This window comes from Elephas maximus, chromosome 11, assembly GCF_024166365.1.
Source record: "Elephas maximus indicus isolate mEleMax1 chromosome 11, mEleMax1 primary haplotype, whole genome shotgun sequence".
Taxonomy (NCBI): Eukaryota; Metazoa; Chordata; class Mammalia; order Proboscidea; family Elephantidae; genus Elephas; species Elephas maximus.
Genome location: NC_064829.1, coordinates 111,122,824 through 111,149,389, shown reverse-complemented (window position 1 = coordinate 111,149,389; position 26,566 = coordinate 111,122,824). Strand labels below are relative to the sequence as shown.

At 52.7% G+C, this 26,566-nt stretch overlaps 1 protein-coding gene across 1 annotated transcript in view; it reads left to right on the top strand.

Annotated features, from left to right (window-relative positions):
- Positions 1-26,566, top strand: part of SPTBN4 (spectrin beta, non-erythrocytic 4) — a 111,492-nt gene that overhangs the window by 50,126 nt on the left and 34,800 nt on the right. The window contains exons 8-18 of the mRNA XM_049901564.1: positions 4,258-4,370; positions 4,464-4,651; positions 4,723-4,840; positions 5,106-5,264; positions 6,236-6,538; positions 7,510-7,660; positions 12,264-13,212; positions 15,112-15,249; positions 17,344-18,094; positions 18,962-19,164; positions 23,521-23,611. Coding sequence (XP_049757521.1) covers positions 4,258-4,370; positions 4,464-4,651; positions 4,723-4,840; positions 5,106-5,264; positions 6,236-6,538; positions 7,510-7,660; positions 12,264-13,212; positions 15,112-15,249; positions 17,344-18,094; positions 18,962-19,164; positions 23,521-23,611 — 3,164 coding nt within the window. The remainder of the gene's footprint in view (positions 1-4,257; positions 4,371-4,463; positions 4,652-4,722; positions 4,841-5,105; positions 5,265-6,235; positions 6,539-7,509; positions 7,661-12,263; positions 13,213-15,111; positions 15,250-17,343; positions 18,095-18,961; positions 19,165-23,520; positions 23,612-26,566) is intronic.

The following is a 26,566-nucleotide window of genomic DNA, read 5'->3' as shown; positions in this document are numbered from 1 at the left end:
CTCTGTCGGTTCTGGAGGAAGGTCCTTATCTCTTTGAACTTCAGCTCCTGGACGATCTTCATGTGGCTTGGCATCTCTCTTCCTTGTCTCTGCTTGCTAGCTTGCATTTTATCTCTTTTATATCTCAAAAGAGATTGACTCAAGACACACCCTACAGTAATCCTGCCTCATCAACATAACAAAGAAAACCCATTTGCGAATGAGATTATAACCATAGGCATAGAGGCTAGGATTTACAACACAGATTTTGGAGGACACAATTCAATCCACAACATTCCACCCTTTGTCCCTGCAAAATTCATGTCCTTGCTGCATGCAAAACACATTCGCCCCATCACATCATCCCAAAAGTCTTAAATCAGCTCAAAGTCCAAAATCTCATCTTCTGAATCATCTATATCAAATATGGGTGAGACTTTCATCTTCGTCTGTGAACCTGTGAAATCTAGACCACAAGTTATCTGTTTCCAAAGAACAATGTTGGAACAGGCACAAGGTAGACATTTCCATTACAAATGGGAGAAATTGGATGAAAAGAAAACAGCCACCAAACAAGTCCAAAACCCAGCAGAACAATTTACATTAGCTCTCAAAGCTTGAAAATAATCTTCTGTTCTCTCAGACCACCGGGCAATGGTCCCACCCTCCAGATTCTTGGTGTTTGCCATGTCTTTTGGATTCTGGGTGGAGGCCCCTCAGCCCTGGGCTTCAGCTCCACCTTCCAAGCCCACTGGGACCACAACTTTGGGTGGCCTCATTCTCCTAGTCCATCTGAGTGGCAACCCTGCCCCCTCGGCCCTGGCAGGCCCCATTCTTCTGCCCCTTGAGCATGGCAGACCTACCCCCTCAGCTTTGGGTGGTAGTGCCATCCCCTAGCACACTTTAATGGCAGCGCCACACTCCAGAACCGAGTTGACTAAGATCCAACACTTCGAAACGTAGGGGTCTATGGCCCCACCCATTGAGATCCATGACAGCATGGCTTCACCCTTTGAAACCGAGAAGACCCTACTTTCTGTGCTCATCCCAGCAGTTCTGCTGATCTCCAAGCTGTTTCAGGGATGGTCCTTTTCTTTTCATGGAGGACAATAGATGTAGCTCTTTGGCCTGTTTCCTGAATGTAGAATTTCAAGAGGCAGACAGCTTTCTTTTCTTTCGTTCTTTATCTACTTCAGTCTAAGCTGTTGGGTTTTCTGCTGTGATGGTTAGATTCACCAGTCACAGGCTTAATCTCTTTAACAAAAGATTTTGTAGTTATGTCCTTGGTGAAAACTCTAGGATACATGTCCTTAGTTTGTACAACAGAAGTTTCCAAATCTTTAAGTTCTGTTTTCATTTTGCACAGTTCATTCTTAAGTTCATCTCTTTCCTCTCGAATTTTACTAGAAGCAGCAAGGAGAAACCATGCAGCCCCTTTAAGATCATGCCTAGAAATATCCTCAGCTAGATATCCAAGTTCATCACTTACAAGTTCTACTTTCCACCAAATATTTAAACATAATTCAGACAGGTTCTTTGCCACTGCTTAAAAAGCATTGCCCTTCCTCCGGTGTCCAATCACTTGTCCATTGTTTTCTTTTAAAGCTTCACCAGAAGCACATTTAACATCCACATTTCTAGGAGCATTCTGTTGCTGGCACCATATATGTTCTCTAAGACAATAGAGACTTTCTTTATAGGTCTCCTTCTTCCTTCTGAGCCTTCACCAGAATTATCTTTGATGTCCATAATTCTATCAGCAGTCTCTTCAAGGCAGTCTAGGCTTTTACTGTCAGGCACCTTAAAACTCTTCCAGCCTCTACCCATTACCCAATTACAAAACCACTTCCACATTTTAGGCATTTGTTAGAGCAGCACCCCACTTCTCAGTACCAAATTCTGTCTTAGTTATCTAGTGCTACTGTAACAGAAGGACCACAAGTGGATGGCTTTCATAAACAGAAATTTATTTTCCCGTAGTTCAGGAGGCTAGAAGTCTGAATTCAGAACACCACCTCTAGGGGGAGGCTTTGTCTATCAGCTCTGGAGGAAGGTCCTTGTCTCTTCAGCTTCTCCTTCCTTGAAGATCTCTGTGTGTCTTGGCACCTTATTTTACCCCGTCTCTGCTTCTTTTTCTTGCTTGTTTAATCTCTTTTATGCCTCAAAAGAGATGGACTCAAGATACACCGTACACAAATCCAGCCTCATTAACATAACATAACAAAGACGACCCAGTCCCAAATGGGATTATAACCACAGGCATAGAGGTTAGGACTTACAACACATGTTTTTAGGGACACGATTCAGTACACAACGCTCCTCCTCATCCCCAACCCCATTCCCAACCATCTCTTCCCCAATATGAATCTTCTTTCCCTCCAACCCTTACCCACGAGCATCCCAACTCCAACCTCAGTACCATCCCTACCTCTAACCCCATCTCCAATAATTTCTCTCCCAATATCAGCCCTCTTTCCCTCCCCAAGACCAATACCGTCACTAACCTCAATACTACCCTCAACCTCTACCCCAACCCCAACGCCATCCCTGACCCCACCCCATCCCCAACCATCTCTCCCCTATTCCAACTCCCTCTTTCTCCCCTACCCCAATGTCATCCCCATCCTCAACACCATCCCTATCCCCAACCCCGTCCTCAGCCATTTCTCCTCCAATCTGAGCCCTCTCTCTCTTCCCAACTCCAACCCCATTTTCAACATCGTCCCCAACACCATCCCAACCTCAACCACATCTTCAGCTCCATTCCTAACCCAACCCCAATACTATTTACATCCCCATGTCTATCCCCAGTCCATTCCCATGTCTACCCTCCTCCACAACTCCATCCTCATCCCCAGCCCCTTCCTATTTTCAGTCTGCCCCCAACCCCATCTTTGACTTCACTCACCTTCATCCCCAACCCATAATCACCACAACACCAATCTTCCATCTCTGGAATAACAGCTGCTCCCGTTTTCCAAGCATGTTCTCCGTGCCAAGCACGTGACTGGGAACGTCACCAAAATGGTTTCCTTTCATCCTCACACTGACCTGGTTGGCTACAATCGTATTTTAAATTGGTGGGAGTGGAGACTGAGAGATGTGAAGTCACTTGCCCAGCCTCACACTGAAAACCAGTAAATGACTTTCTGAGTCCATAATTCATGGGCTTAAGCATTCCTCTACCCTGCCCCTTATAGCTTGGTTCTGTGCTCAGTGTCAGACACACGGCAGGTATTTAATTGATGTCACTTCCATGAGGTAGTGAAGCGTAAGGGGCAAGTACAGTGTTGTGAATTCCGTGGATAAATTAAAATGATAAACAGAATTTGTTGAGTGCCAAGCTGTTCTCTCTAATACTCTAATACAATGTTCTTAGGAGGCAGGTACTGTGTTATCTTTACTGTAACAATGGGGAAACTGAGGCGCAGAAACGTTATATCCATTTTCTAAGAATATACAGTGAGTAAGTGGTTGAGCTGGGGTTCAAGTACATCGTGCTTCCAAAGCCTGTGTCCTTAACAAACCTCATACACTTAGTAAATATTTATTGAGCTCCTACCCTGCGTTGTAGTCTCTGGGAGGTGCAGGTAACCTGCTGAGCATCTAACTGAAAGGTGGGGGGTTTGAATCTACCCAGAGGTGCCTTGGAAGAAAGGCTTAGTGATCTACTTCCAGAAACCAGCCATTGAAAACCCTCAGGAGTAGAGTTCTACTCTGACACACATGGGGTCTCCATGAGTTGGAGTCCATTCTACAGCAGCCGGTTAGCTAGTTAGGTTCCTGTGTATTTGGCATGTCTGGAACAGTGGCAAAAAAGGTAAGCATAATCCTCTGGGAAGAAAATGATAAGATGCTATGAGGTGGAATAACATGAGGAGACCAGCTCTAGCCAGGGAGAGCAGGAAGGTGCGACTGAGAAAATGTTAGTGGAGTTGAGCCCTGAAGGATGAGTATGAGTTTGGCAAATAGAAGAGGGAATAGTGTTACAGACAGTGGGAACAGCATGTGCAAAGGCCCTGAGATGGGAGATAGAATGGCGCATTCAAGAAATAATACTAGATCATTTCTCTACGGTGATTTATATATGTCAGGCACTACTGAATCACATGAGGTAGATCCCCATTTGGCAGAAACAAAACCAAGGAATGGAGAGGTTAATTATCTCGCCAATGGTCACACAGCTAGTAAGTGGGGGATCTCCTGCCCGTCACCCGATGCCTCAGTCCCTCTGTCAGAGTGCCCGCCATCATGCTCCCTCACACCCCGCCTGCCTAGATGTGAACATGGAGGCCCCAGATGAGAAGTCCATCATCACCTACGTGGTCTCCTTCTACCACTATTTCTCCAAGATGAAGGCTCTGGCTGTGGAGGGGAAGCGGATTGGGAAGGTATGAAGAGCCAAGGAATGCAGGGTGGGAGCCTGGGAACCACCTGGGGGCAATGTGGCATGAGGCTGAGCCCACCTTGTTTTGCGGGGTCAGGTCCTGGACCAAGTGCTGGAGGTGGGGAAGATCATTGAGCGCTATGAGGAGCTGGCAGCCGAGCTGCTGGCCTGGATCCACCGGACCGTGGGCCTCATCAGCAACCAGAAGTTTGCCAACTCGTTGAGTGGGGTGCAGCAGCAGCTTCAGTCATTCACTGCCTATTGCACGCTGGAGAAGCCCGTCAAGTGAGGCCTGGCTCAGAGGGAGGGCCACAGGGAGGTATGGAGGCAGCGCTCCTGAGCTCACACCCCTTCAGGTTTCAGGAGAAGGGGAACCTGGAGGTGCTGCTCTTCAGCATCCAGAGCAAACTGCGTGCCTGCAACCGCCGCCTCTTTGTGCCCCGGGAGGGGTGTGGCATCTGGGATATCGACAAGGTGAGTTCAGGATGTTGGGGAGAGGCAGGGTTGCACTGGGGAGTTGTGTAGGTTGTGCACTGCTCAAGGGAGCCTTTTGCATCCTAGACATTGTGGATTTGGATATTTACTCTGATGGTTTTCCTGCAGTAAAGTGTCCTGAGGAAGTGACAATTTTCCCCCAATTGGCACAAATGCCGCAGAAGGGCTGGGGTGGCCTTGGGTGGAGAAGCCACAAAGCTGTAGGAAATTGTTGGCGTCTGACGACCTCCTCGTCTCTCCCTAGGCATGGGGCGAGCTGGAGAAGGCCGAGCATGAGCGGGAGGCTGCCCTACGGGCCGAGCTGATCCGGCAGGAGAAGCTGGAGCTACTGGCCCAGAGGTTTGACCACAAGGTGGCCATGAGGGAGAGCTGGCTGAATGAGAACCAGCGCCTGGTCTCCCAGGTATCAGGGGTGGGGCTTGGCTCTGGGGGAAAGGGGGAGAGGGTGGGGCCGGTGGCCCTGGAGACCAGAGGGGAGACCGGATCTCCTAAGCAACAGGGAAGGGTTAGATTAGTCTCCTAGGTGACAACTGAGGGTGGGAGGGAAGAATTGGTCTCCTAGGTGATTGATGAGTGAGGGGAGTGGGCCTGATTTCCAGGGTAACTAGAGATGGCGTAATTAGTCTCTCCAGAAATAGGGGGGATGTTAAATGAGGCTCTTAGGTGACCAGAGAGGTTGTATCTGGTGTCCGGGGTAACTCAGGAGGATAGAATTGGTCTCCTAAGTAACAGGATAGGCCTGGTCCTCAGTCTCCAGGGCAATGGAAGGATGGGGCCTGTTTGCTGGGGAACAAGTTTTGGGTTAGAGATATAGTAACAGGGAAGGGTGGGGTGGTCTCCAGGTTAACTGAGTCAGGATCAAGGGTTACAGAGGAAGGTAGGGCTGGTGTCCTGAGTAACACAGTTAGGGTAACAAGGGATGGTAGGACTGGTCTCCAAGGTAACAAAAGAGGGTGGGGCTGGTCTCCAGAGTAACGGGGGAGGGTGGTTTCATCTCCAGGGTAACAGGAGGGTAGAACTGGTCTCCAGGGTAACAGGACAGGATGTGGCTGGTCTCCAGTGTAACAGAAGAGGGTGGGGCTGGTCTCCAGGGCAACAGGAGAGGATGTGGCCAGGAGAGGAAGTGGCTGGTCTCCAGGGTAACAGAAGAGGGTGGGGCTAGTCTCTAGGGTAACAGGAGAGGATGTGGCTGGTCTCCAGGGTAACAGGGGAGGATGGAACTTGTCTCTGGAGTAACTGGGGATGGTGGGACTGATCTCCAGGGTAACAGAAGAGGGTGGGTCTGGCGTCCAGGGTAACAAGGGTGGTGGGGGAGTTTCCAGGGTCGCACAGGGTCAAAGCATGGGTGAGTGTGTGTGGCCTGCACTGCCCCAGGACAACTTTGGGTATGAGTTGCCAGCAGTGGAGGCGGCCATGAAGAAGCACGAAGCAATCGAGGCAGACATTGCAGCCTATGAGGAGCGGGTGCAGGGCGTGGCGGAGCTAGCCCAGGCCTTGGCGGCTGAAGGCTACTATGACACCCGGCGGGTGGCGGCCCAGCGTGACAGCGTCCTGCGCCAGTGGGCCCTGCTGACTGGGCTGGTAGGTGCCCGGCGGACACGGCTCGAGCAGAACCTGGCCCTGCAGAAAGTCTTCCAGGAGATGGTGTACATGGTGGACTGGATGGAAGATATGCAGGTGTGGGCTCAGACGGGGGGCAGAGATGGGTGATGGCGGGGCAGGGAGAGAGGGCTGCAGACACTGACTGAGATGTTGTCAGAGAGATGGAGATGGAGAGGGAAAGGAAGAGAGAGATAGAAAGAGATAGAGATTGAGAGAAAGATACAGAGTGAAAGACAGAGACAGAGAGAGAAAATAAACCCATTGCTTTCGAGTCAATTCAGACTCCTAGCGACCCTATAAGACAGAGTAGAACTGCCCCATAGGGTTTCCAAGGAGCGCCTGGAGGATTTGAACTGCCAGCATTTTGGTTAGCAGCCATAGCTCTTAACCACTGCACCACCAGAGCTCTGAGATAGAAAACAGAGAGAAAAAGACAGAGAGATATAGAGACTGCGAGAGCCGGAGATAGACGAAGACAGAGAGATTAAGTCAAAGGAAGATGGTGACAGTTTGAGGGAGAGAGAAAGAGAGATGGGGAGAGGGGAGCTGGGAGAGGCCAAGACGGAGTTAACAATGGAAATCTAGATGGACACAGACAAAGACACATAGCCTGATGTGCTCAGTTTGAAAGAGGGAGACACCTACCAAAGATAGATACACAGAAAGATGGGGACAGAGAGAAAGATAAAGACACAGAGAGAAAGAGATAGAGGGAGACATATAAGAGAGATGGAGGTAGACAGAGATATAGGCAGACAGAGATGGAGAGAGAGAAAGATGGTGACAAGGAGATGGAAGCAGAGAGACGGAGACACCGTGGCAGAGACAGAGCCCAGAAATGTGGAAACAGTGAAAGCTGGAAACATTCAGAGAGAGACAGAGCCAGAGAGAGATGTTGACAGAGACAGGAAGAGTATAGACGGAACTCAGAGTTCAGAGCAATGGACTCTTGGGGGAAAGTAAGCAGAGGGCTGGCCTGGACCATGGGGTGGGGGAAGTGGCCTGAGGGCAAGGCCAGAGGCATGCTGTATGGCCCCCACCTGTAGGCTCAGCTGCTGTCCCAAGACTGTGGGCAGCACCTGGTGGAGGCAGAGGACTTGCTGCAGAAGCATGGACTGCTGGAGGGGGACATCACAGCCCAGAGCGAGCGGGTGGAGGCCCTCAATGCTGCTGCCCTTCGTTTCTCCCAGCTGCAGGGTGAGTCTGGTGTCAAGGAAGGGGGTGGAGACTTTCAGGGTTGGTGCTGATAGAGGCAGAATGACTCCTGAGGGACAGAAGGAAAGAGTGAGTTCCCTGTCCTTGGAGGCATTCAAGCAGAAACCAGGATCACACTCCATCAGGTATATTATGGGGGGATTAGTGCTTTGGGTGGGAGGCTGGACCACATGACTTCTTTCTGCTTTGATATTCTGCAGTAATATCTCACCTTTGAGTGTTTGCTATGTGCTAAGCCCTTCTCAGCCTAAACTCAGTAAATACCATTGAACACACACACACACACACAAACCTCTGTGAGGTAATGTCTAGTCAGAGCCTGCTCAGAAGCAAGTGATAGGAACTCCATCTGATTGGCTTAAGGAGAAAAGGGAAATGTATTGGCTTATGTAACAAAAACATCCAGGGAGGGTGGGTTTGGCTTCAGGTATAGCTGGATCCAGGGATGATCTCTCTCCACCTCTAGTCTCTTTGTTGGTGTCACTCTTGGGCAGTCCCTCCTCTTTGGTATAAACTGGAGTCATTCAGCCCCATGGTTTATATCCCAGCAGCTTAGCAGACCCGTAGGAGTTAGGATCCTCTCTCTCACTAATTCTGACAAAACCTGTCTCGTCGAGTTAATTCTGACTCATAGCAACCCTAAAGGACAGAGTAGAGCTGCCCCATAGGGTTTCCAAGGCTGTAATCATTACAGAAGCAGACTGCCACATCTTTCTCCCAAGGAGTGGCTGGTGGGTTCGAACTGCCAACCTTTTGGGTAGCACCTGATCCCTTTAACTACTGCACTACCAGAGCTCCTGTTAATTCTGATAAAAGGTCCAAGGAAAGCCACTGTGGGTTCCATCCCCATTGCTCAGCCAAGCATCATGGCCTCAGGGTGTGCAGTGATCTAATTGGCCACATCTATGTGACATGCCCTCCCAAGGCCAAGAATGGGATCAGCACCCTCCAAAGTTATGGACTGAGAAAGCGAAGGGTCATTCTGCAAAGTAAATTGGGTGCTATTATTGGAAGCAGGGAAACCCTGGTGACGTAGTGGTTGAGAACTATGACTGCTAACCAGAAGGCTGGCAGTTTGAATCCACCAGACGCTCCTTAGAAACTCTATCGGGCAGTTCTACTTTGTCCTATAGGGTCTCTATGAGTCGGAATCAACTCGATGGCAACGAGTTTGGTTTTGGTTTTTGGTATTGGAAGCAGAGGGGATAAATACTGATAGGCAAAACCAAGGCTGGCTCTAACAAGGTTCCCATTTCAATGTCCTCGTATCAGCGTTCTAAAGCTGTCATAACAGAGCACCATGAACTGGGTGGCTTAAAATAGAAATGTATTACCTCACAGTTTTGGAGGCTTGGAGTCCAAAATCAGGGGCCATGTTCTTTCCAAAGTCTCTAGGAGAAGATCCTTCCTTGCTGCTTTCCAGCTTCTGGTAGTTCCTGGCAATCCTTGGCATTCCGTGTGTTGTAGACAGGACTTTGAACTGGTTCGAACCCCTGCTGAGAATTTGCGTTTCTAACAAGGTCCCAGGCGATGCTAATACTGCTGGTCAGGGACCAATTCTGAGAACCGCTAGTACAGCAGGGGTTCTCAAAATTTACTATACATAAGAATCACCCGGACCCACCCACAAAACCCAGTGCCCTCGAGTCGATTCCGACTCATAGAATCACCTGGGGATCTTGTTAAAAATGTAGATTCGGATTCAGTATATCTGGGGTGGAAAGCCAAATTCTCAGCAGGGAGTTGAACTGAAACAAAGCAGTTCAGAGCCCTGGTTGTAGATCCATCTTCACATGGCCATCTCCCCTCATGTGCTTCTGTTTCCTCTTCTTATAAGGGTACCAGTCATAAAGAGAACAGCACCCACCGTTCTCCACAATAGCTTCATGTTAGCTGAAAACATCTTCAAAGACCCTATTTACCAACAAGGTCACATTCGCAAGTACTGAGGGTTAGCACTTCAACCTTTTGCTTTTTGCGGGGACACAGTTCAACCTATAACAGCCCCCCAGCCAAAGGCCAAACTCCTTGTAGCCAAACAAAGTTGAGTTTATTGGCTTTTTGCAATGCAGGAGATCATACAGTGTGGAGAACCTGGTGCACTTCAGTAAGAAGGTGTTAGGTGGGGTGTATTAGCTACCTAGTGCTACTATAACAGAAATACCACAGGTCAACGTCTTTAACAAACAGAAATTTATTCTCCCACAGTCTAGGAGGCTAGAAGTCCCAATTTTGGGCTCCAGCTCGAGGGGAAGGCTTTCTGTCCCTGTTGGCTCTGGGGAAACGTCCTTGTTATCAATCTTCCCCTGGTCTAGGAGCTTCTCAGCGCAGGGACCCCAGGTCCAAAAGATATGCTATTTTCATGGCTCTTGTTTCTTGGTGTTATGAGGTCTCCTTGTCTCTCTGCTCACTTCTGTCTTTTATATCTCAAAAGAGATTGATTTAAGACATAACCTAATCTTGTAGATTGAGTCCTGCCTCATTAACATAACTGCTGCTAATCCCACCTCATTAACATCATAGAGGTGGGATTTACAACACAAGACAAAATGGTGAGCAGTCACACAATACTGGGAATCATGGCCTAGCCAAGTTGACATACATTTTGGGGGACACAGTTCAATCCATAACAAGGGGCATGTGAGTTGGGATTGTGCTGGGTGATTTGTGCTGGGGGACGTATCAGTGAAGCATGCGTGTCTTGCTCTGGCTTGGATGCTGTTAGGAAATGCGGTAACAATGGGACTGAGCAGCTTAATCTTTGTAATCTAGGGGGTGGGGGAACAGAGTATGGCTAATGCTGTAGTGGGCAGCAGCCCCCTTAACCAGCCAGGGAGATGTTAGGTGGTTGTTGCGGTTTGCACAGTGACCTTGTTTTTGTCTGTGCTCAGACGTGACGATGGAGTGGTCTTGTTGCCTTACTCCATCACCCCTGGCCTCGTCTGATGTGGATGTTCTGGGAGATGATTTATGTTTGGGGGAGAACACCATAGCCTCCTTGTGTGCAGGTCTGCTCAGTGGCCCGGAGTCAGGGCTGCCTTTTTCTTTTTCATTGATGAGGAAACTGAGGCCCAGGGTTGCAGAGCTAAGAGGGCTTTGAGCTTGGTCTGTCTCACTCCACTTTGATGTCTTCCTCTTTTTCTGGAGCCACAGCCCTTAGAAATCCTGGGGTATCGTTACAGAAGAAGAGCCTGTCTGCTTGCAGGAAGGTGGGGAGGCTTCTCACATGAGCCTGGGCCACATCCTCAGAGCAAACATTGTCCCAGCCCCAGTATCGACATCCTGACCTTGGCTCAGCCCCCTCTCATCCACATTACAACCCAATGGGAGGTTGTTGGGACCCTCTCCTTCAACATAGAAATGTTTGTCCCAGGAGGCTCCCTCTGTCTTTTCCTTGTGAGATCTTGACACCTGGTGACAACCAGCAGCCTTCGGGGTGAGTGGGGGGTATGCATTGTCATGGCGATGGGAGGCAGCACTATCTGAGGAGTGGGCCAAAGTGTGGCCTCTGGGTCCACCACTTCTTAGCTGGTCCTGGCCAAGCAGCTTCCCCTCTGAGCCTCAGTTTCTTCGTCTGTAAAATGGGGTTAATAGGGATATTGGCCTCATAGGATGGTTATGAGGAGTAAGTGGCACTATCAGACTAAGGTCTGGGTACATGGGAGTCTTCGTTGTTGTAACTATTACTTAGTTGGCTGCCTTGGTATTTCAGTCAATATCGGTGAATGCACAGAAATCCCACAGCCATCCCGCTGAGGCCAGCATCTCCCGACCCAGTAAGAAATACGTTTATATCATGACCCGGTGTTCATGACACAAAGGTTTGATAAAGCCATACTTTCCCTCACCTCTCATGGGCCATTCTGATATTTCCCATTCATTCGATTCTGTTCTGTGACAGAAACACTGCTTGTGACCCATTAAATTAATTTCACAGTTCTCTAGCCACAAACTAGAGATCTGGGGAAGGTGGAATATTTGAAGAAAAAAGGGGTGCAGGACATCACTGGGGGTACTAGAGAAGGGAACAGAGGATGAGAGAGGGGATCCTGAAATATGGCTGAAGGGTGGAGCAGTTTCATTTGGTCTGATGGAAACACAGTTTACACTAAAATATATAGATCCTGTGATTCTCTGAATCTCACTTTCCATCCCTCATTCAGCCAATAAGTCATGAGGCTACTGCTTAGGCCGCCCCCCACCACCATCTAGCCCTGGGCAGCAATGGGGACACAGCATGACAGAGACAGCCGTGCCCTCATGGGGCTCCCAGTCCAGTGGGGGAGACAGACCAGGCAGTGACAGCCCAGAGTGATTAAAACTCTGAGGATTTAGTATTAAGGACAGCGGAAGCACAGGCAGAGTGGTCGGGGCCGGGAAGGGGAAAGCAGAAAGGGCCGGGACAGTTCACAAGAGGTGCCTGCCTCAGCCTTAGGGAGTCAGAAAAGGCTGCCTGGAGGAGGAGACACTTGAATTGGCACCAGACGAAGTTGGGCCAAGGTCGGGGCAGGTAGTCTGCACCACCCTTTCTTGGGTACGCCCTGGCCCACGCCTGACTCCAGATCCGCCCCTTCTTTTGCCCCAGGCTACCAACCCTGCGACCCTCAGGTCATCTGCAACCGGGTGAACCACGTTCACGGCTGTCTGGCGGAGCTTCAGGAGCAGGCGGCGCGGCGGCGCGCGGAGCTGGAGGCGTCTCGGAGCCTTTGGGCACTCCTGCAGGAGCTGGAGGAGGCCGAGAGTTGGGCACGCGACAAAGAGCGCCTCCTGGAGGCCGCCAGTGGCGGCGGCACGGCGGGCACAGTGGGCACAGCTGGCACCGCGGGCGGCGCACACGACCTGCCCAGCACCGCTCGTCTGCTGGCTCAGCACAAGATCCTGCAGGGCGAGCTGGGTGGGCGGCGGACACTGCTGCAGCAGGCGCTGCGGCGCGGTGAGGAGCTGGCTGCGGCCGGCGGCGCCGTCGGCCCGGGCGCGGAGACAGTGCACCTGGTGGGCCTGGCGGAGCGCGCGGCGAGCGCGCGGCGTCGCTGGCAGCGGCTGGAAGAGGGGGCGGCGCGGCGGGAGAGGCGGCTGCAGGAGGCGCGGGCACTGCACCAATTCGGCGCTGACCTCGACGGGCTCCTGGACTGGCTTCGCGACGCCTACCGCTTGGCGGTCGCCGGCGACTTCGGTCACGACGAAGCGTCCAGCCGCCGCCTGGCCCGCCAGCATCGCGCGCTCACCGAGGAGGTGGAGGCGCATCGCGGGTCCGTGGGCGGCCTGCGGCGCCAGCTGGCAACACTGGGGGGCGCCAGTGGCGCCGGACCTCTGGTGGTGGCGCTGCAGGTGCGCGTGGTGGAGGCCGAGCAGTTGTTCGCCGAGGTGACCGAAGTGGCTGCGCTGCGGCGCCAGTGGCTGCGCGATGCCCTCGCTGTCTACCGCATGTTCGGCGAGGTGCACGCCTGTGAGCTGTGGATCGGCGAGAAGGAGCAGTGGCTGCTCGCCATGCGCGTGCCCGATTCACTCGACGACGTCGAGGTGGTGCAGCACCGGTGAGCGCGCGCTTTTGTGGGACGGGGAGAGGGACTTTCGGGTCCCCTTCCTGACGCACCCAGTCTCACCTTCGTTAGTTCAACAGTTCCCATGTTCCTCACATCAGGGGTTCCAATCCCTGCTTCATCCTTAACCAACTTTGTGACATTCCGCCCACAACTTGCCTAACCTCTCTGAACCTGTTTGCCCATCCGTAAAATAGGGATGGCATTGACCCTTACTTCCCAGACTTGTGGTGAATAGTAAATGTATTAATAAGTGTAGAGCGTTTAACACAATGCTAAGGGTATGGAAGTATTCCATGACAATTTGCTATTGCTGTTGTTGTTGTCAGGTGCCGTCTAGTTGATCCCAACTCAGCCACCCTATGTAAAACAGATGGGAAACACTGCCCGGTCCTGGGCGGTCCTCACAATTGTGTTTGAGCCCATTGTTGCAGCCACTGTATCAGTCCATCTCCTTGAGGGTCTTCCTCTTTCACTGACTCTCTACCAAGATGTCTTTCTCCAGAGACTGGTCCCCCCTGATAACATGTTGAAAGAATGTGAGATGAAGTCTCACCATTCTTGCTTCTAAGGAGCATTCTGGCTGTACTTTTTCCAGGACAGATTTGTTCATTCTTCTGGCAGCCCATGGTATATTCAATATTCTTCGCCAATGCCATCATTCAAAGGCATGAATTCTTCTTCAGTCTTCCTTACTCATTGTCCAGCTTTCATAGGCGTATGAGGCGATTGAAAACACCATGGCTTGCTATAATTACCACCAGACTTATATTCACCTGCTACGAAATTAGTGACCTGAGCTGCCTAATGGGAATCTTCCCCCCGCCCCTCCCCAGGACTTCCAATGCCACTGTACGAGTTTGATCTAATACTAAACATTTGTTGAATGAATACATGGCTCTTATGAGTCACATCTCCCTAGCTAATAAAACAGCTCCAACCCCTGTCACCTTCCCTCCCCTTACCCTACATTACACCCCATGATGTGTTATATACTTGACTGCCTGTTGGCCGACTTGGTAATGAGTTGTTGGACAATGTCTTTCTCCCACTGCACCCCTCTTTCTGAGTCTTTTGTCCATCATCCATCCATTCATTCAACAGCTAATTGTTGGGTGCCTGCTCAATTCTAGGTCTTCTGCTAGGCATTTCTGGAAACACAGGCCTACTGTCCGCCCTTACCATACTCACAGCTATCCAAGCCACAGTCTTCGGTGCTGTTGGAAACCAGGGAGGATCATAGTCAGATTAAAAATGACCTCCCTGTATGGGTTGGAGGGAGTGAGAGTGGTGGCTGGGAGCCCAGAGATGCAGCTGGGAGGGGGCCCAGGTGGGAGAGATGACTGGACCAGGGCAGGGCTGTGGGCAGATGAGAGAGATACTGAGGAAGCCAAGTGGACAGGCCATGGGGGCTGACAGGCTGAGGCTGGAGGGTCCAGGATGAGGCCTAGGGTTCTGGCCTGAGGGGTGGCAAGGTGTCCCTGAGATGGGACCCAGAGGAAGAACGAATTTGATGGAAGATGCTGAGACCAATTTTGAGTCACAATGGGTATAAAGGGCCTGGAGGAGGTACACAGCTGGCTTTGAGGTCAGAGAGTGGTTCAAAAGGAGAGAGGTTGGGGCTGGAGACTGAGATGTGGGGGCCATGGGTGCAGGGCTGAGGAAGCTGTGGGGATGAGTGAGACAGCCTAGGGGAGGGGCGAGGGAAAACCCAGAGGGCCCAGGAAAGAGCCCTGAGAATACTAACATTTAGGAAGCAAGTAGGAGAGGAGGAGCCAGCAAAGGTAAAGCTAGAAAATTAGGAGGAAAACCAGAAGGCAGTTTCATAGAAGCCAAGCAGTAGACAGGTCCTGAGTGTTCAGGCCTCTGAGCATCTCCATCCTCTTCCCACAGCTTCGAGAGCCTGGACCAGGAGATGAACAGTCTGATGGGCCGTGTCCTGGATGTGAACCACACGGTCCAGAAGCTGGTGGAAGGAGGCCACCCCAGCTCAGACGAGGTGCGCTCCTGCCAAGACCACCTCAATAGCAGGTAGGTGGGGTCTGGGGCTGGAAGTCCTTCCTGGTATCTGACACCAGGTCCTCCCATCATTCCCTTCCTCATTCACTCAGCTGTGGAAGTCAAAGATTTGCAATCTCAAACCCCTGAGATGATAACAGCCATCTGGTAAATCAGCAAAATCTTAAAAAATGGTAATACCCAGTGCTAGTGATGATGTGGTAAAGTGAGGATACATTTTGGTTGGCTATTCATTTATTTGGAAACCCTGGTGGCATAGTGATTAAGTGCTACAGATGCTAACCAAAAGGTCAGCAGTTTGAATCCACCAGGCTGTCCTTGGAAACTCTACGGGGCAGTTCTACTCTTTCCTATAGGGTTTCTATGAGTCGGAATTGACTCGATGGCAATGGGTTTTTATGGGATTCATTTATTTGGAGCCCTGCTGGCACAGTGGTTAAAAGCTTGGTCGTTAACCAAAAGGTCAGCAGCTTGAATCCACCAGCCGCTCCTTAGAAACCCTATGGGGCAGTTCAACTCTGTCCTATAGGGTCGCTATGAGTCAGAATCGACTCGACAGCAACAGGATGTGCCAAGTGCTTTAGCCACGTGATTTCATTAAACACTCAAACCCATTCTGTGAGTTGGACATTATTATGATCCCCGTTTTCCAGATGAGAAAACTGAGGATTGGAAAGGGCAATGATTTGCTCAGAGTCCCACAGCCACTGTATGCCAAGAGCAGAGTCTGAAGCTGGGTTTCTCCTATCTCTGCCCTTGTGGCGTGTCTGTTAGAGGAGTGGAGAGTAGTTAACAAACCAGTAAATGAACAAGATATGTGGAGAGATGGATAAGGCTATGCAGGAAATTGAGTGGAGTGACCCAGTGCAGCGTAACCAGGCATTGGGAGTGATTTTAGACCTGTGGTCAGAAGGTGACATTTTGAGCTGGGCCCTCAAGGATATGAGAAGGAACCAGCCACAGAAAGTGTGTGTGGAAAGAAACGGTGAGTACAGAGCCTTCCAGAGAGGGAGCACAGCCAGGGCAAAGGGCCAAGGCAGTAAAAGGCTTGATAAAAAATAAAATAAAAAACAAACTCATGCCGTGGAGTTGGTTCCAACTCATAGCGACCCTATAAGGGTTTCTGAGGAGCAGCCGGTGGATTTGAACTGCCAGCCTTTTGGTTAGCAGCCGTAGCTCTTAATCACTTTGCCTCCAGGGCTCCAAAAGGCTCAATAGGTCCCAAAACTGTCCTCACTCAATAGTAGTAGCCAACAGGCACTATTTGAAGCACCTCATAAATGCGGTAGGTGCTAAGATTGTGCCCATTTTACTGGTGGGGAAATCAAGTCGCAGAGAGGGTCACTTGCCAAAGGTCAAACCGTGAAAAAATGGCAGAGCACACATTTGACTGCAAGCAGTGGCTGCAAGTCTATCAGAAATAACATGGAAATTTGTAAAATATTTATTAAATCATTTAAAAACACTCAAATCTATTGCAACATAACTTTTTATGAAAAATAACTATTTTTGAAAACAAAAACTGTAGTGGGAAGAGTGGCATTGTTGTGCATTTTTGCAAACCTTGTTAATGTCTGGCTTCAGAGAAGGCAGCTGGATTCTCGTATATGCTTCTCTATCAGTCTCTTGTGATATCTCTGGAAAACTCCATGGTATACTTGGGAGAGAACGAGTGAAAAGGCAAAGAATGGCTTAGTATTGTGAAGGTGCCCTGATGGCACAGTGGTTAAGAGCTCGCCTGCTAGGAAAAAGGTCGACAGTTCAAGTCCACCAGCTGCTCCTTGGAAACCCGATGGGGCAGTTCCACCCTGTCCTTTAGGGTCACTATGAGTCGGAGTGACTCGACTTCAAAGGTTTTGCTTTTTTTTGGTTATTGTTGTGAAAATAGTTTGGGACTTGCAGGGATTACATTTCGAGAATGGCAAATGGGCCGGGCGGGTTCCATTTTACAGAGGCAGAAGCTGGGGCTCAGTGAGATAGTGACTTTCCAAGTTTGCACGGTGGCTAGGTGGCCAGGGCTTGGATTGGACCCTGGGTCTCCCTGCCCTTCACGCCCAAGAAGCACCCCTGCCCTCTTCTTCAAGTTTCCCTCCTTCCCTTGGGTAGGTGGAACCGCATCGTGGAATTGGTGGAACAGCGCAAAGAGGAGGTTAGCGCGGTGCTGCTGGTGGAGAACCACGTGCTGGAGGTGGCTGAGGTGCGCACCCAGGTGCGCGAGAAGCGGCGGGCGGTAGAGAGCGCGCCCCGAGCCGGCGGCGCCCTACAGTGGCGCCTCAGCGGCCTGGAGGCGGCTCTGCAAGCGCTGGAGCCAAGACAGGCGGCTCTCCTGGAGGAAGCGGCCCTACTGGCCGCGCGCTTTCCCGCGCAGGAGGCGCGGCTAAGCCAGGGCGCAGAAGAGCTGGGCGCCGAGTGGGGCGCGCTGGAAAGCGCGGCTCAGGCCTGCGGCGAGGCGGTGGCGGCGGCCGGGCGCCTGCAGCGTTTCCTGCACGACCTGGACGCTTTCCTGGATTGGCTGGTGCGAGCCCAGGAGGCGGCGGGAGGCGACGAGGGGCCTTTGCCTGGCAGCCTGGAAGAGGCGGATGCGCTGTTGACGCGCCACGCCGCTCTCAAGGAGGAGGTGGACCAGCGCGAGGAGGACTATGCGCGCATCGTGGCAGCCAGTGAGGCGATGCTGGCGGGGGACGGCGCCGAGCTCGGCCCGGGCCTGGCGCTCGACGAGTGGCTGCCGCACCTGGAGCTCGGCTGGCACAAGCTGCTGGGCCTGTGGGAGGCGCGCAGGGAGGCGCTGGTCCAGGCGCACGTCTACCAGCTCTTCCTGCGGGATCTGCGCCAGGCGCTCGCGGTGCTTCGCAACCAGGTATCTGCTCGGGGTTGCTTGGAAGGCTGGAGGTGCAGGAAGTGGGGTGGGGGGTGGGGAGGAATTGTTGGGACAGAGAAGTGCGTCGGTGGGGGAAGGGAGAGTTAGTGGTGGTGGTCGTTGCGGGGCCACTGGGTTTGTGGCTTATCTGAGGTGGGTGAGACTTGAGAGGTGAACTGGTATGGGTAACTGAGTTTGTGGATCATCCGGAGTGAGCGTGTGTGGGCGTGTGTGCAACAAAGTTTGAGGGTTATTATGGGTGGGCTGGTGTCTTATCTGGGTGACTAACAGTTGGTGGACTATCCCGAGTGAGCAATGCAGTTTATTAGAGTACTGGGTTTGTGGATTGTCCAGAAAGAAATGAGTTCATTCATGATGGTTAATAGGATTTAAAGAAGATCCTGGGGTGGATAACAGAGGCTATGATGAGGGAGGGTGACCCCGGGTAAATGTGTTCGTGGCTTGAGAAATACCACCTCATGTGGCTGACGTTCTGATGTCTGTGTATGCAGGGGAGGAGGAAAGAGACAGTAAACTAAATGTATATATAATATTATGTCATAACTATGCTATGAGGAATAATGAGCAGGGTGAAGGGATATGGCAAGGGTGGGGGTTAATATTTTTGGCAGGATGGTCAGAAAAGGCCTGTCTGAGGACATGATGCTTGAGCAAAGACCTGAAGGAAGTGGAGGAGCCAGCCATGGGGATGGACTGCCAGGCGGAGGGGCCAGCATGGGCAAAGGTCCTGAGGTGGGACCGTGCCTAGCGTGTTCAAGCTTGAGCACAGTGGCAAGGAGGCTGGCAGCCTCTCCCAAGCTCCCGGAATGAAGAGGGACTGACCTGTGCACTACCACCCCCTTCCAGGAGATGGCACTGTCGGGTCCCGAGCTCCCGGGCACGGTGGAGTCCGTGGAAGAGGCGTTGAAAAGGCACCGGGATTTTCTCACCACGATGGAGCTGAACCAGCAAAGGATGCAGGTGGCCGTGCAGGCTGCCGAGGGCCTGCTGAGGCAGGGCAACGCCTACGGAGAGCAGGCCCAGGAGGCCGTGGTGCGGCTGCTGGAGAAGTAGGCCCCCCAGACCCCCGGGCGCAGGGGGCGGGCGTCTGGGCGCCAGGGCTGGGGTCTCGGCGCAGGGAGTGGGCGAGAGAGGCTAGGTGCGGCTCCTCCCCTCACTGTGTGTCCTTCTCTGCCGCTCTGGTTTCTACCCAATTCCATATTGTTTTAGGTGTAATTTATTTTTTGTGAAGACTACCACAATTGGAAATTCAAAAGGTACGGAAGGATATGCAATGAAAAGTTTCTCTCCGACGCCGGCCTTCAGTGCGGGATAGCAGGACCGGTTATTACGAAGTTAAAACGTGTTCTTAAATCGATTCCGACTCATAGAGACCCTTTAAGACGGAGTAGAGCTGCCCCATAGAGTTTCCAGGGAGCTCCTGGTGGATTCCAACTGCCAACCTTTTGGTTAGCAGCTGTAGCTTAACCACTGCGCAACCAGGGCTCCAAAAAATCTTTCCTCACCTGGAAGTAAACAGCTGTCCCTGGATGTGCAGCGTCAGCCCCGCTGCTCCGGCCCGTCCCCGCGCCCCTCTCCTAGAGGCTAGGCACAAGTCTGCTCCAGCCCCTCAGTTCTCCTGTAAAAAGCACAAACACCCAGAATGTGTGGTGTGGTGTCTGTGTCTCTCTGTGTGTCTTCCATGTGCCCCTTGAACCTTATTGGTCTCTGCTTCTGTCACCATCTGTCTCTCCACTGCCCTGTGTCTTGTCTGTGCACGCAGGAATCAAGCACAGGTATTCTTTGAGCGCTGTCTTGTGCCAGGTACTATTCCAGGCCCTGAACAAAACAGATTCCTCCCTCCAAGAATCCCGGCCCTCACAGAGCCTGTTTGCTAGGGTCTCTGTTACCATCAGTGTTTCTGCCCCTCCCGGTAATCCAGCTCCCTCCTCTCTGGGATGATCCAGGCTGGAAGAGGGCCCCACAGCCTCTGTCTGTCTTCCAGTCTCCTGAAACAAAGCAGACCTGGTCACTCCCCCACCACACCCAGCCCCAACACCCCAGCCCCCCTCCTGGCTGGGGCTTAGGATCCATTTTCTCCTAAATTCGTCTTCTCTGGGGATTCAGGTCCAGAACATGCAAACTCATCACCTAGTGCTTCCAGCTCCAGCGTGGACCTTTCTTTCCTTTGCCCCACATTTTTTAAGCACCTGCTGTATGCCAGAAGAGTAAGGAGGAGGAACCCCAAGGACTGTTCTTTCCATGATTCACGACTTCATTCCTTTTCTCAGTCATTAATTAAGTGCTCCTTTTATTCTGTTGTTTATTCATTTATTCTTCAGTCAGTTTAACATGTATGGATCCTGTGCTGTGCCCTGTGTGGGATGATGCTGGGGACACAGCAGTGACCAGGACAGAATATGATGGCTGCCCTCACAGAACTCACACTTTATCGGACAAGAATGGCCCAGATGGTCAGGGCTGGGACGGGGGAGATGCAGGCACAGGGGTCAGGGCTGGGATGAGGGAACGCAGGGGGCTGTGGGAGCCTGGACCTACACTGGGGATGTGGGGACACATCGGGATTGGGACAGACCTGATCCCTGTTCCCTACCTAGTCCCTATTATTTGTCTGTTGTTGTTAATTGCTGTCAAGTCCATTCCGACTCATGGGAACCTCATATGTGCAGCATAGAACTGCTCCGTAGGGAATTCAAGGCTGTGACTTTTTGGAAGCAGATCGTCAGGCCATTCTTCTGAGATGCCTGTGGGTGGGTTTGAACCACCAACCTTTCACTTAACCACCTGCTCCACCAGGGACTTCATTTACTTGTCTAGAGTAATGTTTTTCACCCTGTGGGAGTAATAACAACATTCATCACTGGGGGAAGGGATTTCCATACCCAGACCAAAAAACCACTGCTGTCAAGTCGAATTCCAACTCATAGCGACCCTATAGGACAGAGTAGAACTGCCCCATAGGGTTTCCAAGGCTGAATCTTTACTGAAGCAGACTGCCACATCTTTCTCCCTCAGAGCTGCTGGTGGGTTCAAACTCCCAACCTTTCAGCCCGCAGCCGAGTGCTTAATCAGTGCACCACCAGGGCTCCCATTCCACATCCAGAGGGGGGCAGGAACATGCAGGAGTTAGGGGCTGGGGCTCTGGGGTCAGACAGACCCAGGTCCCAGTCCCAGCTCCACCCTTCCACCTGAGAGATTCAGGGCAAGTCACTTAGTCTCTCCGTGCCTCAGCTGGTCTGGAACCTGGCTCAGCTCTGTGTGCCAGGTGCTGGTCTTACCTGCATTTTGCACGGAGGCAAGGTCACGGCCAGGAAGTGGCAGTGCCATGATTTGAACCCTGCCGTTTTCTCACCCTGGTGGTCCTCTTCCTTAGGACTGATGCTTGACAGTTTGGCTGGCCAGGGCCTCAGGGGGCCGATATCGATTTCAGACGCATTTCCTGGCTCCAGGGCTGCAGCTGTGGTGGGGCTGCCGGCGTCAGCACTTCGCCTGCTTGTCTCTGGCCCTTCCTGTTCTTTCTCTCTTGTTCTCCCTCTGTTTTCCTCTGTAACTGTCTCTTGCGCACTGTCGTCTGTCTCCATCTATCTGTCCCTCTCTCTCTGTTTGCTGCTTCCTCTCTATTTTTCTCTCCGTCCTTGTGCATCTCTCTACCCTGTCTGTCTCGTAACTATTTCCACCTTTTTTTCTGCCTCTTTCTCAGATACTTTTGTTTCTTCATTTCTCTTCCTCTTGGCCTCTATGTCTCTCTTGCATTCCTTGACTTGCTCACTCGCTCGTTCAGGTAACAAATATGTATTGCGCATCTACTATGGGCCAGGCCCTTTTTCTAGCCATTGGGGATACAGCTGTGAACAAAACAAAAATTACTACCTTCATGGAATGACATCCTAGTGGGAGAGACAGGCAAGATAAATAAGTAAAATATATAGTGTGTTAGATAGTGATAGGAGCCCTGGCGGTGCAGTGATTAAGTGCTACGGCTACTAACCAAAAGGTTGGCAGTTTGAATCCACCAGCTGCTCCTTGGAAACCCTGTGGGGCAGTTCTACTCTGTCCCATAGAGGTGCTAGGAGTTGAAATCCACTCGATGACAATGGGGGTTTTTTAGATAGTGATAAGCCCTTAGGAGGAAATTAAGGAAGCAAAGAAAGCCAAGAAGTGGTGGGAGTGGTGGGGGGGGGGCTTCCCTGAGAAGATGACATGTAAATAGAGATCTGAAGGTTAGAGGAGGTGGCCTGTGAGTAGCTCTCCAGGGGGAAGAGCATTTGAGGCAGAAAGAACAGCAGGTGCCAAGACCCTGAGGTAGGAGTGGTGAGTTCAAGAGAAGGCCAGTGTGGGAGTCAGAGTGAGTGGGGGAAGGAGAAGTTTGGAAAGGTAGGGGCAGGGGGATGCTAGACCTGGACAGTCTTAGAAGGACTCTTAGGGAGCTGGGGGACCTTGGAGGATAGTCTCTTTATCTCTCTCTTCTCTGTCTCCCGGGGGTAGGAACAGTACAGGTGCACATGTGGGCTGAAGTGGGATGCCCCCAGCCCCCTCCACTAGGCCTCTTGGGTACTTTGCCTACACTGCGAACAGGGTGCCTGGGGCTTTGATCCCAGCTTGCTGTGGGGGTAGGGCCTGGGTCCAGCCTGGCCAGTTCATTCTAGCTGAGGGCCCGACCCCTGCCTGCAGGACTCCTGCCTGCACACCCAAGCACCTACCCCACCCTTGCTGAGGCTCCAGTCTCATCTCTCCCCACACCCTGGTCTCTTCCTTCCTGTGGTACGCCCCCTACCCCGTCTGTCTGTCAGGCTGTGTCTTGCCCGCTTCTCTGTCTGTCCCCCCTCCCCGGGGGTCTGTCCCTGCAGTTTCTCTTCCTCTGCCTCCCCCCTACCCCCCACTGCCGTCGCCTTTGCTGCTCTCTGTCAGTCCCTCTGTTGTTATCCCGGCTCCATTTCTCTCCCTCTCTCCCTGTTCTTTCTCCCTGGGTCTCTGCCTCTTTGTCTCTCTTTGGGTCTCTGTCATTCAGTCCCTCTCGATGTTTCTGTTTATCTCCTTATCTCTGGACCTGAGTGTGTCTGTCTGTGCACGTCTCTGTCTGTAGATCTGTTTATCTCTCTCTCTAGGCCTGTGTCTCTCTAACTCTCTGTATCTCTTTCTCTCCAGATGTGTGTTTCTCTCTCCAGGTCTCTCCCTGACCCATGCCTCTGTCTCTGATTCTCTCCCGGTCCCCACTCCAGCCCTGTCCCTGGCTCTGCCCCTCCCAGACTGCCTCTCTCCCCCACCCCCACCTTGATCTCTACCCCTCCTCTCTCTTACACATGTCCCAGGCTCGCCTACCCCTGCCCAGCCCGATGACCCCAGTGCCCTACTGCCAGCGCCCCCTGCCGCGGGCCTCTGCCTAGCCCCTCTTTCCCTACCCCCAGGAGCCAAGAAAACCAACTACGGGCTCAGCAATGGATGCAGAAGCTACACGACCAACTTGAGCTGCAGCACTTCCTCCGGGTCTGCCACGAGGTAGGACCTCAGCTGTGCTGCGGGCAGTGACACTCCCTATCCTAGGGAGGGAAGAACCCCCAGTCAGACGCGCGGTGGGGGCGGGGACGCCCCGTCTAAGTGGGTCGCGGAGCGATGTTTACTTTGCACCGCCAGGAGGCGCGCGAAGCCTTGTCTCAGTGCGCATGCTCTACAGGCCCCTCCCCGCCCACGCGAGCGCCGGGGAAGGAGGGCGGGGCCTCTGGAGCCCCTGGCAACGGCGCGCGTCCGCGCCTACGGGTCCCGCGGGGACGCGCTGATCTCACCTTTCTCTGTGGATATTTGTGAGATGGTCCCTGCCTGGGGAGGGAGGGACGGAGCAAGGCGGGGACGGACCAGCTGCCCAGAGAGCTCCTTCTGTCAGAGATAGTCCTGAACTGAGCCTTTGCCCCTTTAAAGGTGTCTAGGAATCTAGATGGTCATACAAATCCGAGATGGTTCAGCCGTTCTTCACCATTACAGACAGCTCAGGAGACAGGCTTCTTCCCCCTTCTTCCTCTGCATTCCATCAGAAACTGTTTTGCACTTCGGCCACATAAGATATCGCCCCATTAGACATATCCAGTAAACATTTTTCTAATCCCCAGAGTTGGTCCTGGCCTCAAGCTCCTCCAGTCACCTCCTCCTCCCTCCCGTGATGATCTAGTACCTGCCTCCCGCAACGAAAGATGGTTCAAGAACCAGGCTCCTGTCCCCGCCCCCCCCGTTAAAGATGGTTTGGCCCTTTCCATGGTGAACTCCCACGGGAGATTATTTTCCTCCTACAGGAAACGGACGGAGGTTCCCCCATGCCCCAATCCCACATAAATGAGGTAGACCATGGGAGATTGTTCTGGACTGAGGTCTTAGATGATCTAGGGCGCCCCTCCCATATACTTCATCTCTGCATCGTCTGCGTAGCGGAGGTGGCCGTGGATCTCAGCCATTAGAGATGGACTGAAGCCCACCCCCCCCACACACATACACACTTCTCATCCTCAAATAGCTGAGGAAGCCTAGAACCCAGGGACCCCCTCCCCCGTGGGATTGTTCTGGAGTTCCGAACTAAGGGGCAATCATCTAAGATGGCGTAGAAGCGCCCCCTCTCTGCTTCAGGGAGGGTGGCGATTCCTCCCCACCTCCAACTGGGGCCCCGCAAAGAGGCGGGCATGGAGGCAGGCAGGGGGCGCGCGCAGGCGGGCGCGCTGCCGCGGCGCGGGGGAGGGGGCGCGCGTCCGCGGGAGCCTCTGCCGCCGCCGCCGCCGCCGCCGCCGCCGCCGTCGCAGTGGAGGGGCGAGCGCCCGCCCGCCGGCTGCAGGGACGCCCCGCCAACGCCGCCGCTGCCGCTTCAGGTCTCGGGGGCGCACAGGGGAGGGGGCTGACGCGCGCCCCCGCCGAGGCGGGAGGGGGAGGGGGCTCGGGCGCGTGCTCACCGGCTGGGGCCGCGGGAGGGAGGGGCTCGGGCGGCGCGGGGGCGGGCCAGGCAGGCGCCGCGACCCCCGCCCTGGGGAGGGGCAGGGACTCCGGGAGCTGTCCGCGGTGCTGGTGCCGGGCCCCAGGGGAGGGAAGTGGAGGGCAGGGAACTTCTAAGGCTACTCCTGGGGAGTCTGGATTTGCTTTGGGCTCCAGGTGGTCTCAACCTCTCCAGGGGGCTCTTCTTTGGGTGATGAGGGACTGGAATTTTCCGTGGGGTTGGGGGAACTCTCAACCTTTTGGGGTTCTTCTTTGGTTCTTGAGGAATCTGTATTACCTTTGGATATGGGGAATGAATCACTTTTTTGGGGGGCTCTGCCTTGGGTGATGAAGGCCCTGGATTTGCTCTGGGTTTGGGGGGCTATGACTTTTGGGGGATCTTTTTCGGTTGTTGGGGACTCCAGCTTTGCCCTCAGTGACGGAGGGCAGTCACCTTTGGGGGGGATTTTACCTTGCGGATATGGTACCATCTTCTTTAGGAGATTTTGCCTTCACTGGGGGGCTGTGGTTGCCATTGGCGGAGTCTTCCGTGCGTGTGGGATACTCTATGACTTGAGTTGGGGGGTTCAGCATTTGCCTTGGATCGTGTGCGCGCGGGCGTGCGCGTGTGTGTGTGTGTGTTTGAGAGAGAGAGAGAGGTGGGGTCTGAAACTGCCCCGGACCTCTGGGGAGCTCACGCTTAGGGGACGCGGGGCGGAGTTTGGCCGGCTAGGGATTTGTCCTTGGCTATTTTTTTTTTTTTTATGACTGCATTTGCCTCCGGGGCCGCCGAGCTGGAGTTGATTTTTTTTTTTTTTTTGCAAGAGGCAGGAGGAGGAGGATCTTGTGACCAGAGGGGGGAGGGGAGTAAGGGGAGGAGTAAACTATCCCAGATGTCAGTTTGGTCGTAAATGAGGAGGTTCTGGTTGGTTTGGGGGGAGACAAGTCTCATTTTTGTGGGGGCTCAGAAAGCATTACCTTGTCCAGGGTAATGAGAGGGGCCCACTCTTGGTGCTTACATTTGGGAGACTGGTTTTGTTGGTGGGTAGGGGAACTAGAAGTGGCTTTAGTTTTGGGGGGGACAACTTAGGAGGTCCATGTTGGGGAGTCTGGAGCTACATTTGGGATAGACTAATCTAGTGAGCCAGAAGGCAGCCTTGTTGCCCATATTTTGGGGATTGGCTTTGGTTGGGGGCTAGGACTGGTTATGGCTTGGGAAACTGGTTTTGGAGATCCAGGGCTAGGTTTGGGGAACCATGTGGGATCACACTGAAGGGACGGATTTCGGTTGTGAGGAATGAGTCTACTTCAGATTGGGGGGCTGGTTTGGAGGGAGCTAGATTTGGCACTAGTTGGGAGATTGTTTAGGGGGTTGATCTGTCTATTTTGGGAGGCCAGAGCTAGATATGGTGGCTTCCTTTGATGCAAATGGGGTTGGGGAATCTTGAATTTGTCATTACTGAGGATGGTTAAGACGGGATTGGAATTGGAGAATCTAAGTGTTGC